Source organism: Cetorhinus maximus, chromosome 7 (genome assembly GCF_964194155.1).
Source record: "Cetorhinus maximus chromosome 7, sCetMax3.hap1.1, whole genome shotgun sequence".
Taxonomy (NCBI): domain Eukaryota; kingdom Metazoa; phylum Chordata; class Chondrichthyes; order Lamniformes; family Cetorhinidae; genus Cetorhinus; species Cetorhinus maximus.
This window is the reverse complement of record NC_135885.1, coordinates 52,244,484-52,263,180: the sequence shown is the minus strand read 5'-3', so window position 1 is coordinate 52,263,180 and position 18,697 is coordinate 52,244,484. Positions and strand designations below refer to the sequence as shown.

At 40.1% G+C, this 18,697-nt stretch overlaps 1 protein-coding gene across 1 annotated transcript in view; it reads left to right on the top strand.

The window, feature by feature from the left end:
* The window catches only part of ddx10 (DEAD (Asp-Glu-Ala-Asp) box polypeptide 10), a 288,529-nt gene that overhangs the window by 170,597 nt on the left and 99,235 nt on the right, over positions 1–18,697 (top strand). Inside the window, exon 16 of the mRNA XM_078545489.1 lies at positions 9,152–9,202. Coding sequence (XP_078401615.1) covers positions 9,152–9,202 — 51 coding nt within the window. The remainder of the gene's footprint in view (positions 1–9,151; positions 9,203–18,697) is intronic.

Here is an 18,697-nt window from a genome sequence, read left to right as displayed (position 1 = left end):
ATGCTGTAGTTGATTGTTGAAACTGGCAGCTGAGCAGATTACTTGAATGACGTGTCTGACACTGAAGGCAGTCATTATTTGTGTCCTGCTGCTTTAAAGTGTAGGAGCTCAAATTGCTTCCACTTTGGTGTTGGAACAGAAAGTTTGATGTTTGATTAATATCTCTCTCACTTGGAATACACAGATTGCACTTGACATGTGACTTAGAATTATATAGTTCTTTATCTCTGGTCTCCTCGTCGACCCTTAGCTCAGACATTCAGTTAACAATCTCCAATTGATATTCATGCAGATTGCCTCTTTAAATTACTCACTTGAACCTTTGTGCACGTGTCTGGCGTTTCAAATTATAATACACACTGTCTCATATACAGTATTTCTATATTCTTAACAGCAGTACTACTTCTGAGTGTTAACTTCAAAACTGTTTTTTTTCTATTTACTTGCTTGGTCTTGCCGATTTAAACTCAGTCTGTTTTAGTATTGACCTCCCACTGCCTTGTCCCTTCTACCTGCACAAGCGCAGCCTATTAACACTTTGCACATGCAGTTCAAAGTGACAAAAATTGTTCTAGAAATGAAGAACAAGATAGCATTTATGGAGCACTTTTCACTACCTCAGGATATCCCAAAGTGTTTACAGCCAATGAAGTGCTTTTTAAGTGTAAGCACTATTGTAATGTAGGGAAGGGCAGCAACTAAATAATGCACAGCAAGGCCTCATAAACAGCAATGAGATTTGTTTTAGTTAAATTGTTGAGGGATAAATAATGGCCAGTACACTGAGTGACACTCCCCTACCTTTCTATGAAATAATGCTATGAGATCTTTCACTTGCACCCTTTTCTTATCCAAAGGACAGCACCTCTGATCATGCAACACTTCCGCAGAATTACACTGAAATGTTAGCCTAGAATGTGTACTCAAATCTGAGAGGGGCTTGAACCCAGATGTGTAACAGCTAGCTTTATTTCATTCCTCTTTGACCAAGGCAGCAACAGGAGATTCCTGAGCTACAGTCAGCTTAAGACTCTTGAAAATTGCATCCATAAAAAGATTGGAATTTTAATGGATCTGTGCACCATGCAGGCAATCATTTGGGTAAATAGCACTAGCTGTATATCTCAGTTATACACATTTCCCACAAAGCGCTTCACTTTATAGCAGAGTTGCAAGATAAACATACGCGGCCAATTGCCAACCCTTGATGTCAGATATCTTGGAGAATTTTGCACCATTTATTTTTAAATAATAGTTATTTTAAGGCACAAATTTGAAAGTAGAACTGCTAGATTCTACTTTTAGTCTACAGTGACTCTAGATAAAGTTTGGTTTTGTAAAGAATCTGTAGCGGTATATATTTCTAATGATATTAGCTGTTTCGAAGTGGGATTGACTGAATAAGGGTCATGATATGCTGTAAATTATGAGCTGAGAGGACGATGAGATGTTCATAGAAATGCTAGAGATAAATATTGAAAAAATAGCAATTCCCTTGGAGCTTGTGGCAGTGAGAGGAAGCCAGGCAATTTATTATAAGGAGTCTCAGCTGATTAACCAAACCTGACTAAGGACTTTTAAATGTTATGACACGCTGGCTGACAACTTTTCGAAACACAGCAAGGCTTTTACTAGAGATTTCTAATTTTGCTTGAAATAAGCTAATGTTCTATGTAAAAGGAATGATGTCATTGTGATCTTTCTTAAAATAATATGAATCAAAGGGGAGGGACAGGAAACGGCCTATGTAGCCTGTAAGAGACAATACTTAAAGTGAAATATAGTAGGTTTTTAAAGATATTCAAAATTAATGAAAATTACGTCTTCGTGATTGGTATGTTCTCATTAAATAGGAAATGGTTCATTTGAATCTGATTGCAAATAAAAATCGGTTGTTCCTCACTTGTTCAACCTTCGGTTAAAAACGAACGCTCCTTCATCTAAAGGAGGAAATATCTGGACTTCATTCCCTTTTTTGAGATTTACATCATTCTGAATTCATCTGGTCAACTGCTCTTCTCCAACCCCATTAACAGCCAAAAATTACATTTGTATAGCGCTTTAACATAGCAAAACTTCCCAAGATGCTTCACTGGAGTATAATGAAGGAAACTTTGACATTGAACCTCATGAGGAAATATTGTTACAAATGATTAAAGCTTAGCCAAAGAGTTGGGCTTTAAGGAGCATTTTAAGAGGAAGGATAAGTAGCAAGGTGGAGAGGTTTGGGGCGGGAATTCCAGAGCCTTAGGGCTGAAGGCACGCTGTCAATGGTGGGCAGATTAAAATTAATAATGCGCAAGATGCCAGAATTGGAGGAGTACAGAGATCTTGAAGACTTGTGGGGCTGAAGGAGTTTACAGGGAGAGGTGAGGCCAAGGACAGACTTGAAAACAAGGATGACAAATTTTAAATCGAGGTGCTGCCACACCAGGAGTCAATGTAGGTTAGCAAGCACAAAGATGATGGGTGAAAGGGACTCTGTGCAAGTTCAGATCTGGGTGGCAGAGTTTTGGATGAGCTTAGATCTGCAGCCTGTGCAAGAAGGGCCAGCCAGGAGACCAATAGAACAGTCAAGTGTAGAGGTAACCAAGGCATCAATGAGGGGTTTAACAGCAGATGAGCTGAGGTAGGTGGAGAATTATACATTGATGTAAGGGCCCCATTTTGAGTCAAATTTTCACTCTTTGTTGGGAGCAGTGCCTTCTGTTTGCACACAAAGCAAAACATTCAGTCCATTTAAGCTGTGCAGTTATGGTCGTTTCTGTGACTAAGTTCTCTAGGTTCGTAATGCTTTTCTTGGTCTTTAGCCGTGGTCGCATTTTATTTTACTAACACTGACTTTGAGAAGGTTTTTTTTGTACATGCAGTATCAGTCTATCAAGACCCACCCAGAGCTGCAGTGAAACATCGGGTTTTATAGTCAATGCGCTTACTCTTGGGACCATTGCCTCCTCGCATTTTCTGGCACATCTGAAATCTATCCTTTTGCTTCAGATGAGAATAGCCCCTATCAGCTTATGCAGAAGGACCTCTTGAAGAAGCACACCTTCATTCTTACTCCAAAAATAAATTGCAGATGAAATTAGCTCTCCAGAAAAATTTAGAAAAGCAGCACTGGCCAAGGCACATTTGTGCCTGACACAAATATTCAAGATCAGGGCCAAGCCATTCAATTCAAATGCAAACACATTGTGCTTTTTGGTTGAATCTGTGATTGATTCCTTTGATCCTCTGTCCTGGCAAACTTCTCTTTTCTCTTCGCTTCTCTTTTCTCTCTTCTCTTCTTTGTATAAACTGTTGCTTCCCAAACTTGTGCCTGTCTTTACCACCATGTCTGAACCATTCCAGTCAGGCTGCCACCTCTCCCACAGTGCTGAAATGGCCAATAAGACCATAAGGCATAGGAGCAGAAATTAGGCCATTCGGCCCATCGAGTCTGCTCCGCCATTCAATCATGGCTGATAAGTTTCTCAACCCCATTCTCCCGCCTTCTCCCCGTAACCTTTGATCCCCTTGCCAATCAAGAACCTATCTATCTCGGTCTTAAATACACTCAATGACCTGGCCTCCATTGCCCTCTGTGGCAATGAATTCCATAGATTCACCACTCTCTGGCTAAAGAAGTTTCTCCTCATCTCTGTTCTAAAAGGTCTTCCCTTTACTCTGAGGCTGTGCCCTCGGGTCCTAGTCTCTCCTACTAATGGAAGCATCTTCCCCATGTCCACTCTATCCAGGCCTTTCAGTATTCTGTAAGTTTCAATCAGATCCCCCCTCATCCTTCTAAACTTCATCGAGTATAGACCCAGAGTCCTCAAACATTCCTCATATGTTAAGCCTTTCATTCCTGGGATCATTCTCCCCTCCTCTGGACCCTCTCCAGGGCCAGCACATCCTTCCTGAGATACAGGGCCCAAAATTGCTCACAATATTCTAAATGTGGTCTGACCAGAGCCTTATAAAGCCTCAGCAGCATATCCCTGCTTTTATATTCTGGTCCTCTCAAAATAAATGCCAACATTGCATTTGCCTTCCTAACTACTGACTCAACCTGCAAGTTAACCTTAAGAGAATCCTGGACCAAGACTCCCAAGTCCCTTTGCACTCCATAATCAGAGTCACAAATGGAATCATATTTGAATGTTATCATGGTAAATTCCCTCCTCGCCCTTAACTTTCTGTAGCCTTTAACATGGTTGGCCACACCACCCTTCCCTAAAGCATGTCCTCTGTCATCCAGTGGGGTGGCAATGCCTTTATTCCATTCTAAGGTGTCCAGTCGTAGCCAGAGAATCATCGGCAATGACTTCTCTTCCTGCTACTGCACTATTATTTTGAGTCCTCCAAGGATCCATCCTTGGCTGCTCCCTGTCTCTCATCTGCATACTACATGATCCGAAAACACGTCAAGATCTACATGTACTGTGACAGCACCTTGCTTTGTCTCGCCGCCATATCTCTCTGATCATACTGATTTTTCTGGCATCCGGTCCTGAAGGAGCAGAAATTTCCTCTAACTAAGAAAAGACCAAAATCATTGTCTTCTATCCCTGCCACAAATTCCATTCCCTAACCACCAGCTCCACCTCTATCCTTGGTCACTTTGAGTTTCATTTAAATCTCTTTTGTCCTGGTCAATTTTAAAAATAGAGCTCAATCTATCTTGCTCGAATTAAATAGTCCATTTGAAAACATCACTAATAAGTGAGAGTGAGTGTGTGGAAGTGAACCACTACATAGGTCAGTAACCTTACTCTAGGTTCAGTTCACATTGAAATTTAGTTCAGGCAGAATTGTATTTTCTACCTTTGGAGGTGGGATAATTAACAGTACCTATTGTAAACCTACATTATTTCAATGTTACGATTCACATATCCATTTATAAAGGTTAATAAACTCCTCAGACATCTGATAGAATAAACACCACGGCAGCAGATAGGCCATCAACTTCTAAGGGTAAGGAAAATTGAGCCTGTTAGAGGCTAGCAATACCACAGGTATACAAGGATGGAACCAATATTGTATTACAGTTTTGTTAGTTACCTGAGAATTCTATAGTACTTTTATTTTGGGCTTAAGCATAAAAAGCTTATTAATTTGGAGTATAAGGAGCAAATTGGATGAATTGCAGGTGCAAATTCAACTTGGAGGATACAACTAGGTAGCCAAGATTGAGACATGACTGCATGACAGTCAGAACTGGGAACTGAGCACATCAGGTTATAAACTCTACAGGAAGAATTTGGAATCTGGTAGAACGGGAGGAGCAGCATTGCTGATTAAGGCTGAAATCACGTCTATGATAAAAGATAATATAATGAGGTAAATGGACAGTGGCGATTTTATGGATAGAATTAAGTAATAGAAAAGGATTTAATTGTATAATGTGCCCCCCCTCTCCCCCACACCCCCTGACCCCAGTAGCAGCTGTAAAGTGACAGAATATATTAATACAGATATCAGACAAGCACGTGGCAAAGACAGAATAGGTGTAATGGAGGATTTCAACTTCTATATATTTTAGAAGAAGCAGAATGTCAGAAAAGTAGCAAGACCTTTACTTGTCAAACATGGCATGAATGACTGAGGAGGTAAGTGGCAAAGTAAAAGAAAAAGGCTACAAGAATGCAAAAAAAAACACATCCTGGTGACTGGGAAAGATACTAAAACAACAAAGGTTAACAAAACAAACAGTAAGAGCTACAAAAAGGGAACCGGAAAAGAAACCTAAAAGGGATGTCAAAATTGACCTCTGTTGATAAGTCACCAGGACTGGATCACTCGCATCTGAACATACCGAGGGAAGTAAGGGTGGAAATTGCAGAGGTACTGGCTACAATCTTCCAACCCTCCTTGGATACAGGGGTGATGCCAGAAGACTGGAGAATTGCAAACACAGCAACTGCAGGCTAGCTAATTTTATCTCGGTGGTGGGACTGCTTTTAGAAATGATAATCCGGGACAAAAAATAATAGTCAGTTGGACAAATGTGCATTGATTAAGGGGAGTCAATATATATTTGTCAAAGGGAAAACCCTGTTTAACTGCTTTGATTAAGCTTTTTGATGGGCTAACAGAGAGGGTTGATGATTGCGAGTAATGTGGTTGATGTGGCATACGTAGACTTCCAAAAGATGTTTGATGAAGTGCCACATAATAGGCTTGTCAGCAAAGCTGAAGTTCACAGAATAAAAGAGACAGTGGCAGCATGGATATAAAGTTGGCTGAGTGACAGGTAATTGAGTAGTTTTGAGTGGGTGTTTTTTGGACTGAAGGAAGGTTTATAGAGGGCCTGCAGGTTGGTACTAAGATCATTGCTTTTTTGACTTAAATTAATGACCAATACTTGAGTGCACAGGGCACAATTTCAAAATTTGCGTATGACACAAAACGTTGAAGTATTGTGAACTGTGAGGATAGTGATGAACTTCTTGGACATGCACAGGGTGGTGGAATGGACTGACACGTGGTAGATGCAGTTTAATGCAGAGAAATGTGAATTGATACAAGTTGGTGAGAGGGACAAGAGGGGGGATATAAAATAAAGGAAACAACCCTAATAGGGTGCAGGAGCAGAGGGACCTGGGGATATATGTACACAAAGCATTGAAGATAGTGAGGCAGGTTGAGAAAGTGGTTAATAAGGCTTATGGGATCCTGGGCTTTATAAATAGAGGCATAGAGGAGAAAAGCAAGGAAATTATGACGAATCTTTATAAAACACTCAATTAGCCTCAACTAGAGTATTGTGTGCAATTCTGGACAGCACATTTTAGGAAGATGGTAAAGGCTTTAGAGAGAGTGAAGAGAGAACTGAGAATTGTTCCAACGATAAGGGACTTAACAGTTATGTGGATAGATCGGAGAAACTGGAGTTGTTGTCCTCAGAGAAGAGAAGGTTGAGGGGAGATTTGATGGAGGTGTTCAAAATCATGAGTCTCGAATGAACAGTTATGGAGAAACTGTTCCCATTGGCGGAAGAGTTGAGAACCAGAGAACACCAATTTAAGACGAATGGTAAAAGCACTAAAGGTGACATGAGGAAAAACATTTTTTTTAAGCAGTGAGTGGGTAAGATCTGTAATGTACTGCCTGAGTGTTTGGTGGAGGCAGATTCAATTATAGCTTTCAAAAGAGAATTGGATCATTATCTGAAGGAAAAGAAATTGCTGGACTACAGGGAATAAGCAAGTGAGTGGAACTAGTAAAATTTCTCTTGCAGAGATCCATCACACAAGTGGCCTCCTTCTGTGCTGTAACTATTCTGTGATTCTATAGTTTTATAGTTTTCAATTAGATCACCTCTCATTCTTCTAAACTCCAGGGAGTATAAGCCTGGCGTGCTCAATTGCTCCTCTTAGGACAACCCCTTATTCCTGGAACAAATCAAGTGAACCTTTGTTGCACTCCCTCTAGGCCAAGTATGTCCTTCCTTATGTAAGGAGATCAAAACTGCACACACTACCCCAGGTGTGGCCTCACCAATGTCCTGTATAATTGTACTAAGGATTCCTTACTCTTATACGCCATTCCCTTTGTAACAAAAGCTAACATATCATTTGTGTTCCTAACTGTTTGCCGCACCCACGTCAATTTTCTGTGATACTTGTATCAGGGCACCCAAGCCCTTCTGAACTCAAACGCTTCCAGTCTCTCACCATTCAAAAATATTCTGCTATTTTTATTTTGCCTTCCAAAGTGGATAATTTCACACTTTGCCATGTTGTATTCCATCTGCCATGCCCTTGCCCACTTGTCCGACCTATCTATATCCCTTTGCAGCCTCTGAGAAGGTTGCTGATGCTTAACTATGAGTTTCCAAAGTTCTCTTAATTTGGGAACTATTCCTTTAGTTGAAGAATTGTGTATGTCACTCCACTTTAAGAAGTTGGGAGGGAATTGAGACCACTTTGCCCAACATGTGTTGTTGGGAAATTAATAAAGCTATAACTAAGGATAGAGTGACTGAACACCTTGAAAATTTTCAGCTGATCAGAGATGGCTAGCATGGATTTGTGAAGAACAGGTCATATCTGATGAACCTGACTGAATTTTTTTGAAGAAGTAACTAAAGTAGTCGATGGGGATGTCTATGGACTTCCAGAAGGCATTTCAGAAAGACCATCTTAAGAGACTGTTAGCGAAAGTTTAAGCTCATGGAATTATGTCAGAAGATTATTGGCCAGGTTCAGAAATTGGCTGAGCAGCAGGAGACAGGGAATAGGGAATATGAGCAGCTACTCTGATTGGCAGGGTAAATTAGGGCCAGATAGGATTTTATTCCCTGGAATTTAGAAAATTCAGGGGTAATTTGCTTAAAGTTTTCAAGATATTAAGGGGAACTGACAGGGTAGATAGAGAGAAACAATCTCTACTGGTTGGGGAATCTTGCGTTTAGGAGACATAGCCTAAAAATTAGAGTCATGCATTTTAGGAATTAAGTTAAGAAACACTCTTCTGGAAATGGCAGTTGGTGCTGAGTTAATTGTTATTTTTAAGTCTGAGATTGACAGGTTTCCTTTAACCAGGGGTATTAAAGGATATAGGGCATAGGTGAGTAAATGGAGTTAAGTTGCAGAGCAGAATGGTCTCATTGGCTGCGGAACACACTTACGAGCGAATGGCCTACGCCTGTTCCTAACCTCATAAAAATGTGAAATAATTTGCAAAAAAATCTTTAAATTAATCCATTTCCTCTTGGAAATGTACCCACTGAGTTTGACCTGGGAGAGCTACCCTCTTTCATAAGCTTATGGTATTTGTCTCCTTTCCTGGCTATGTGTCTCTAAATTTTAGATTGACTTCACTTTTATGCTCTGTGCCCCATCCCAGTAGGAACTGGGCTGAGACTGCCAAGAATAATTTTAGCTAGGAACTTCCAGTCATCAGACAAAAGAGACTTTTATTCTGTTATCTTGGGCAGAATTATCACAGCTCTTACTACTTAGCACCACTTAAACCCCATGGGAAACTTTTTTCAAAATCACAAAAGCAAAAAATAATTATCAAGTGACGGTTGTTACCTTAGGCGATAAAGAAACAGAAATTACTTTTTACTGAAAAATAAATTAAACATAAAGGATTGGTTCACTAGGTATTTTGTGGCTTTTGCTGTTCAGCGATTGAATTCATTTTTTTCTTCTGTTTTAAGGTAAAGAGGCTTAAGGAGAAAGCAGCAAGAAAGGGAACCAGAAAGAAAGATGTGAGTATTTTGCTTTTGTACATTAATCAATATTCCTATAAGTTGAAAGTATATCATTCAAATATAGCACACTATAACAACACAAAAGTAGCTTAGATACAAGTCTGCTAATAACTTGGTACAGATAGCTCATCTCTGCATTCAAACTAGAACTGATATGAAACTGAATTGTCAACACTGACTTATTACTAAGGTTCTAAATATATGCAATGGGCTGATTGAGCAATTAATGTTTTTCCTTTAAAAAAAAGCCTTAAAATTATTTTTATTTTGTAATTAATGTCTCCAAGCCAATTCACGGCTTTGATTATCAGGAATTAAAACAATGAACTATAGGTTTCCAGTAGTAACTTCAATCATAAGAGCATCTTCGAGTTTCAGCTGCCTTAATCAACTTCGTGATGAATACATTAACAAACAGTTTACCAGTAACATTTTAATATGTGATCACTGCTTGGAAGTAATTTAATAGTATTTATCTTTTTCTGAGTTATCATGTTACATCCTTTACTCATTGAATACAAATCCTGTTTTAGTGTTTTGCTTTTTAATTTTCAGCCTATAGCAGCCTTGAAATGATGGTTGGTGCAGAGTCTTGTTGAAATAAGTATCTGATATGAATAGATTACTGTCAGTGAGAATTGTAAATGCACCACACAGGGGTTGTTGGCAAACAACAGAATAAGGTATTTTTCTGTAGGCGTGAACATTTTCTTAAAGTTTTATCCACTTTTACTGAGCATATGATGAGATGCTTGTGCACAAAAATTTTGTAGAGTTAAGGACAAGGTACCAGCAAGTTCCCTTTCCCTTCTCTTCCCTAAACAATCCATTAAGATGTTTTGACTTTTAAACATTTCTGAATCATTAGTGGGATGGGTGGGAAGGGCAATGCCTATGGGTACATTATACTGCCAATGTACATTCAAATCAGCATGATTTGTCACTTGAAGGGAAGTTTGGAGGTGTGTGTTATGCATCCGAATATGTGGATAGATGCACTTGTGGCATGTTGATTGGTGAGAAACAGTTCACGTCGGCTAGTTCCTTTAGCACATGATGCCAGCCCAGCAGTGCCTTTCAGGACTTGGCCAGCTTGGCCAGCGGTGGTAATACTACAAGACCACTCCTGATGGTGGACATTGAAGTTGCTGCCTCCCCTACCCTGCCACGCAACCCCCTGTCCCCATGCTGCGAGAACCTCCTCCAATTGATGATCCACGTGGAGGAGACCTGATTCATCAGTGGAAGGGTGATGGGTACTAATCAGCAGGAGTTCTTAGCCTGGTTTGACCTGGATTCACAGACTTCATCACTTTGGATGCAGTGTCCTAATCTTCAGAGAACCTCTCCTGCTTATAGGACAGAACACCCACTGGAGGTAATTGATGCATGTTCGATGTGCAGTCTGTTTACAAATGTAGATAGGTCAACAATAATAGAAAACAACTGTTTGCAAATACCTGCTTTAATACTAGTCAACTATTTGAATTTACATGTGCATTGGCTTGTAGACTAATATTGAGGTGTGCATCTATGTCAGCTCATATATTTTACTGAATGCAATAAATTAGTCATCCTGTACAGGGCAGTATTTCAGACAGCTTTCAACCGAATGTTTTAAGTTTTGCCCTAATAATATATACTTTTATTATTCTGTGTATCTTTATTTCATTGTGTTTTCATAATCCCAGTGAAGATCAGAATCTCTGGAGTAAGCTTATACTTGCTGTCAAATTTGTTTGCAGCTTGCTTTGCAAGCTGCATTAGTTAAGCTTGTATCAAAATAAAGTCATGTGTCCTTTTTAAGCAATGCAAGTATATTTTCATGTACACAGTCATCAAGGTGAGTAAAAATTAAGTGTATTCTTTGTTGTATCTTAACAAAAAATTGAAGTCTCAGTAGCATATGAAATAAGTATTGAATTAATTAATTCTTATTGTGTGTATTTAATGAACCACGCAGTTCTAAGGTGAAAGAAGATATTAAGCAAAACGCAGCAAGAATGAGAACACTGTTTACATATTACAGAATGAGAATTGAGCTTTGTGTATTGCATTGCTTGAATGTGATTGTGTAGCTTAAGAAAACAATTAAGGGTACAAAAAGCACAAAACTGCACATGCAGTCAAGAATGATTCTGAGCATGTCAAGGCAGTATCTGTGGAGAGAAAAGATAAGGTGATGTTTAGGGTAGGGACTTTTCAAAACTGATGCACATATTTGGGATGCATGAAATAAATTCAATCTTCTGCTTATGTCTTATATAACTTTCATTACCCAAGGGTAAGTTTTTCTTAGTTTTTTTTAAATTGGCAGTGAGATGTTGATAGCTGAAACAAAAATCTATAGTATTCTGTAAATTGCCACAGTATATACCAGTATTCATGTATTATAAAACCTGCTTTGTTTGAGATCTCAAAAGTAAGATTTTGGAAATATTTAGTTAGCTAAATATGAACCAGGGAAAATGGCACTTAACACTGGTGCCAATAAGTTTTTGTATGGAGACAGCAGCAAGTTACTTTAAACCTGGAAGAGTTCCATCGAACACCTACAGTGAGTCATCCTGGAACCGTATTCATTGACTTGCAGTTTGAAAGGAAGGAAAGTTTTGCTGCTGTGAACTTATTTGAGCATTTTACCTATGACAGATTGTCTTGCTTTCTCAAAAAGTAGTGGAGAACCACACACCTCCAGGCATAACATCCTGGTCAACTACAGAGAAACCTCTTTTGGGAGTACAAGTGGTAATGCTAGGATGGGTAGGCAAGTGAATTCTTTAATTTTAGAACCCCGGTCAAAGTTTCAGATTCCAATCTCGTAACTTTTAATGGTGTTAAACTCACTGTGCTGAAAAATGCAGAATATAGTATTAGACAAGGTTAATTATATCTGTGTACAGTGACAGCTGTTTGATTAAATTAATCATGAATTTTATATTATGTTGCACAAACATCATGATTTTGAGCCAACTTGCTAGCTTTTGCTGCTATTACAGCTTCTTGATGCACTATCTACCTATGAATCAAACTTAACGATGAAAGCTGCATTCAATTTGGATTGTGCTCTCGAGCAAGACTGCAGCACAGGGTTTAATTATGGACGCCAGCCTCTTAGAAGCAAATTTTAGCATCCTATGCTGTTAGTTCCTTGGGAAGACATTTTGCTTTAAAAAAATTAAAATCTGTGTCTGCCAACCATTTATTGGCGCTGATTCTTGTCTGCTAAAATCACACTGAATTCTTCTTCTTCCTGTGTTAGGCAGGCATAGATGCCTGCTCACCTTAATTAGACACCACTTAGCCTGTTCTCATTTTACTTCCTCTTCCACTTCCCTCCATTAGCCATTCTGCTCTGGTGGTGGTAATGATAGTGGAGATGGGGGAGCGGGGTGGTGTGCATGATTAAGGAGATTCTTGTAGGAGAAGGTGGTGGTGAAGGGGCGGAGGTAATCTATAACTTCGATCTTCCCAATATTTGACTGGAGGAAATTGCAGCACATCAGAGACTGGTTTTTGGACAGTCTGACAGCAGATAGTGGAGGAGAGGGCAAGAGACCAGTTGACAAGAAAAAGCTGAGTGTATATGCAAATGCAAACAGCATATTTGTAGAAGCTGACCCCATGTCTGATGTTGCCAGTTTTGGTGAGGAAGATTAGTGGACCGAGGATAAATCCTTTGGTGACTCCCAAATAATGGTGCATTGGACAACTGGAAGAGATGGAAAGCATGTTTATGCAGATGAAAAGTTTCTGTCTGCCTAAACTCCAATTAATTTCATGTATTTTTGTCATCAGATCTATTCATTTTACAACTGAAATAATTTTTCAGTTATTCTGTCATCAATATCCATTTTATCTATTGGGTAAATAATAACTCAGCTATACTGTAAATTCAAATTAGAGTCCTGTAGGGATATACAAGATGTTATCGAGACTTTGAAAGTAAACATGCTCTTATTTCACAGGAACCTGGGTTGCAATTAACCCAAGCAGTTGATGAAAACCTTTTCTCTCAAAAGTTTTAAGCGTTGCTATCTAAATTACTTTGGGCACTGTCATCCCAGATCTTTCAAGATTGAGACAATTTTTATTTATTCTTAGATTATTCTTAGACTATGAATGAAGTCATAGTTCATGGTTCTGTAAATTTCTTTGTTCTGTTTCGGAAATGCACAGTCTTTCTAAAAAGGTTGTAAGATAGAAAATGTGTATTTTGAAAAATACAGAGCAGTACCATAAAGTTAACAAAAACATTTTATTACTCTAGAATTATGCAAGTGGATCTCTTGTAATGCTGCACGTGGTTAAGTTGGAGAGAACACTGACAACTTCAGCTGTATTTTCCTGTGAGGTTTGCAAGGACCTGAATAATTCCTGCCTCATACCCTGCACCATTGTTTGAGCTCCTCTCATTGCATCTCATAACCCTTGGCCTTCCCATTATTCCCTCCACTGCTGCTACTCTTATTCATGTTGTTACCCCTACTCATTCGCATCACTACCACTACCTGCTTCCTCCTGAACTACCCACTTAACCCTGTATCTTCACCCTCCCTGCTTTGTTGTCACTTAGTTCACCCTTAAACCTCCATTCACCTGACTTTCTATTTTGAGCCAAGAGGCTAGAGGCCTCTCACCCTCCATGTTTTTTGCCATCTGTCCCTCCTCACCCTGTTCTTCAGTTTCCCTCTTTTGTTTGGGTTCAAAATTCAATCCACTTTTTAAAAAAAATGCAATCAATTTAGGATCAATTTCTGGCTCACTTTCTGTCCTTATCAATTACAATATTTGCCATTCTCTCAGCAAAACAGATGACATAGTTAGTGGTTTTGAAGGTACTTTTAACTTTTATCACCAGTCCAAAAAAAGGCGTTAGCAAATTGCCAGCCCATTGTGCACCTCGCCTGATTTTTTTTTTTAAACAAAGAAAATCAAACCAGGTATAGTATGAGCTGATGATTACTTTTGTCTGTTGCCCAGTGATGAAAGTTGCAATTATCGTTTTTCTGTTTGTATTGTTCAATTTGTATGATTTTTTTTGAAAAAAAGTAGCTGAAATGATAATGAGGAAGGACACAGTCACTCAGCTTAATGTTTTTTGAAGCTCTCAAAACAAAAGCAATAACAGAACAAAAACTATTAAGAGTGTGTCATCAGCTTACTCAAACCCCATATGCAACATCTTTCCTTTCCTGGAATGTGCCTTTGTCATCCAATTTTGTATCCACATCTGACCAGAGCTTGTTCACATTTCTTTAGTCTAGCTTCTGTCTTCACTTCCCTCACTGCATTGAGTCAAAGCCAAAAGTTACATTGTATAAGCATGGTTCATTGTCTCTCTCTCCAGCTTCTCCATAAATTTTCAGTTAACCACGCTGTTGTCTTCGATGATCTAGCTCTATGGAACCTTATCCCAGCCTCACTTAATCTAGTGCAAACGTTTCTCTTCCCTTGCTGGCAAGGTCAACTAAGTATGCCACTCCTATTCTTTGTAACTCAACAACAATATCCATAAACATTGAGTCAGCTTTCATTATACCTTCCAGCTTTGTCAGCTATTGGCCAGTTAGCACTCCCTCCTCTGAGTCAGAAGATTGTGGATTCAAGTCCCACTCCAGGACTTGAGCATAAAAATCAAGACTGACACTCCTGTGCAGTGTTGAGGAAGTGCCGCACTTTTGGAGGTGCTTTCGGGTGGACATAAAAGATCCCATGGCACTATTTTGAAGAAGAACAGACAAGTAATCTCTAGCGGCCTGGCCAACATTCTCTTAATCAACATCGTAAAAGTAGACTATCTGATCATTATAACGTTGCTGTTTGTGGGGCTTGCTGTGTGCAAATTGGCTGCTGTGTTTTCTATATTGCAACAATGACTGCACTACAAAAATATTTCATTGGCTGTTAATCGCTTGAGATGTCTTGTAATCATGAAAGGTGCTATATAAATGTTCTCCACTACCACCTATGACTCTAGACTTTGTCTAACATTAAGGGCTGAATCTCCCAAGGAGTGGCAATCACCATCAGATTGCCACTCTGCTCCTATTTTTTTGCACTAAGATGGAGCTCTGCACTTCTGGCGAGGACTCCCGGACTAGGTCTCTTCAGAAATGCGGAGCATATCTGTTTCTCAGAACCCTTCCTCATTGTGCAGGATAGTTGGGGGACAGCTAAGCCGTACCCGCATTTTATGGCACCAGCTGCCATTTTTTGTTAAGTCTTCATTCACTTATACACTGAAAAGCTTTGGGACCTTTAAGTAGTTTTTCACTGTGTTAGTGAGTGAGTGTGGGTGAGGTAACTGGGTAGGGTGGCAAGGTCAGGTTGGGGAGGGAGTTGGAGGATCAGGTGGCGAAGTTGAAGGGGTGGGGGGGTCAATGGGGATTCAGGAGTGTGGAGGGGCAATGAGTTGTATAGTTATCCAGGAGTTACACAATTTTTTTTCCATCTAACATTTCCTGGGTAACTAACCAGGTAAGTAAGTTGGAACCCTCTGAAGTCTCCGACTCTAACTCAGAATTGGAGATGTTTTTAGAGGGTCCCAGGGAGCTGGAAAATTTCCCATCAGAAGTTGAAATTTCCCAGAAAATTCTTGTGGTGTCCTTGCATTGGGAATTCAAAGGGGTCCTGTAGCGCATCTTCCCGGGTATGTCCAGTTTCCGATTATCGGAAGATCTAGGCCTAAGTTACGAACGAATCATGACTTCTTGCAACTCAGTGTTGACAAAATTAGAGCTGTTTTAATTTATCCGAATCTCCCTGTCCTGTTTCCTGATCCAACCCCATCCTGGATGCCCACAAAAGTTTAAACATAGCTTGGATGACCTGTTTAACTCTCAGGGCAGCATTTTCCCGTCAGCGAGCGGGGGGTGGGGCCCGCTTGCCGACACGTAAAATGACGCACGGTGATGTCGGGCGGGCGTCCCGATGTCACCGCGCGTCATTTAGATTTTCAGTTTGGTGGGACTCTTGTGCCTGCAGAACTGTCAAAGGCCTATTAAGGCCTGCTAAAAACTATTTAAAATAACTAAATGAGCTGTCCGTCCAACCTTAAGGTTGGCAGGCAGGCGAAGAGCTCAGGCGGCCTTCGCATATTTAATGGAACCTCATCCGTGGGCGGGATGAGGCTTCATGAAGTATTCAAAAAAAATCAGTAAAATTTTTTCCAAAATTTCATTGACGAGTCCCAGCTCATGTGACACTGTCACATGAGGGGACATGTTTCAAAAGTTTAAAAATCCTTTATTAAAAAGTTTAACACTGAAACAAATCTCCCTGCCTCAGGGAGATCTCTGCGCTCTTTTACGCGAAAGAGCGCAGGAACCACTCAGGAAACCCCCTCCTCCACCCGCACAGGGAGTGCTCAGCCCTTCCGGGCATGCATCATGATGGGCGGGCCTTAATTGGCACGCCCACGTAAAATGGCAACGCCAATCGGCTTCGCACCCGTCCCCACACAACTCTACCTACGGTGGGGGGGAAATTTCTGGCCTCAGTTTCAAACTCTACATCAGCACTGAGTGTCTGCTTCTAACTGTGAAACATCACCTCTTTCCAGTTCTACCTTACAACCGCTGCCATTGAAACTCTTATCCATGCTTATCACTTCGGGTTGCCCTTTTCAAGTGTCCTCCTTGCTAAGCTGCCAAGCTACATCAACCCCAACTGCCCATATCTTGCCCAACTCAAATCACCTCCTTCATGTTGACCTCCATTGACTCCCTGCCCTTCAGCACATTGAGTATGAAATTCTCATCTCAAGTCCCAAATGGCCATGTCTCACTTCCAACTTTGCAAAGTTTTCCAGCCTTGCATCCCTGTCAGCACCCTCTTCTTCAAACTTGTTTACAGTACATTTCTCCATTCCTCAACTATTGGCAGTAGCATCTTTGGCCATCTGGTCGTCTTGTTCTGGAACTTGCTTCAAAATATTTTCATCTTAAAACATCTCAAAAGTTTCTTACAATCTATCTACTTGAAACTACTTGACTGTACCCAACCACCTTGGAATGTTTTGCTATAAACAATATAAATGAGATATTGAAAACATATTGTTTAAGACAATATACTAATGCAAATATTTTCCGGGAAAGTTGGGAAAATTAAATTGGGAGAGCATTGCAGCCTGTGATTTTTACCAGAGTAAACAGATGTGGTTCTGGACAATTGGGCAACACTCCAACTAACTCTCTGTTGAAAATATCGAGCAAATTTAAAGTTTCTTTTGATGTTTTCACTGAAATTCTGAAAAAGGCAGAACTAATGTTACGCTTACATCAGGAGTTATTCCTGTTATTTGGTGAGGTATAGATATCAATTCTGCAGGGATATGAATAAAGAGTGCATCGTCATGCTGTATTACATATGAACATACGAACATATGAATTAGGAGCAGGAGTAGGCCACTTGGCCCTTCCAGCCTGCTCCACCATTCAATAAGATCTGAATGTAACCTCAACCCCACATTCCTGCCTACTGCCGATAGCCTTTCAGCCCCTTGTTAATCAAGAATACATCTAGCTCTGCCTTAAAAATATTCAAAGACTTTGCTTCCATTACCTTTTGAGGAAGAGTTCCAAAGACTCACGACCCTCTGAGAGAAAAAATCTCGCCTCATCTGTCTTAAATGAGTGACCCCTTATTTTTAAACAGTGACCCCTAGTTCTTGATTCTCCCACAAGAGGAAACATCCTCTCCACACCCACCCTGTCAAGATCTCTCAGAATCTTAAAGGTTAAAATCAAGTTGCCTCTTACTTTTCTAAACTCCAGTTGAAAACAAGCCTAACCTATCTAACCTTTCCTCATAAGACAATCCATCCATTCCTGGTATTAGTCTAGAAAACATTCTCTGAACTGCTAACGCAGTTACATCTTTCCTCAAATAAGGAGACCAATACTGTACACAGTGCTCCAGATGTGGTCTTACCAGTGCCCTGTATAACTGAAGCATAACCTCCCTACTTTTGTAATCAATTCTGCTTGCAATAAACAATAACATTCTATTAGCTTTCCAAGTTACTTGCTGTACCTGCATACAAGCCTTTTGTGATTCATGCTCTGAGATACCCAGACCCCTCTGAATCTCAGAGCTCTGCGATCTCTCACCATTTAGATAATCTGCTTCTCCTTTATTCTTCCTGCCAAAGTGGACAATTTCACATCTGCCCACGTTATACTCCATTTGCCAGATCTTTGCTTATCCACTCAACCTATATCCCTTTGTAGCCTCCTTGTGTCCTCTTCACAAATTACTTTACTACCAATTGTTGTGTCGTCAGCAAATTTAGCAAGCATACTTTTGATCCCTTCACCCAAGTCATTTATACAAATTGTAAAAAAATTGAGGCCCCAGCACTGATCCCTGTGGCACACTGTTCATTATGTCCTGCCAACCAGAAAAAGACCCATTTATGCCAACTGTTTCCTGTTAGCTAGCCAATCTCCTATCCATGCCAATATGTGCCCCCCCTACACCATGAGCTTT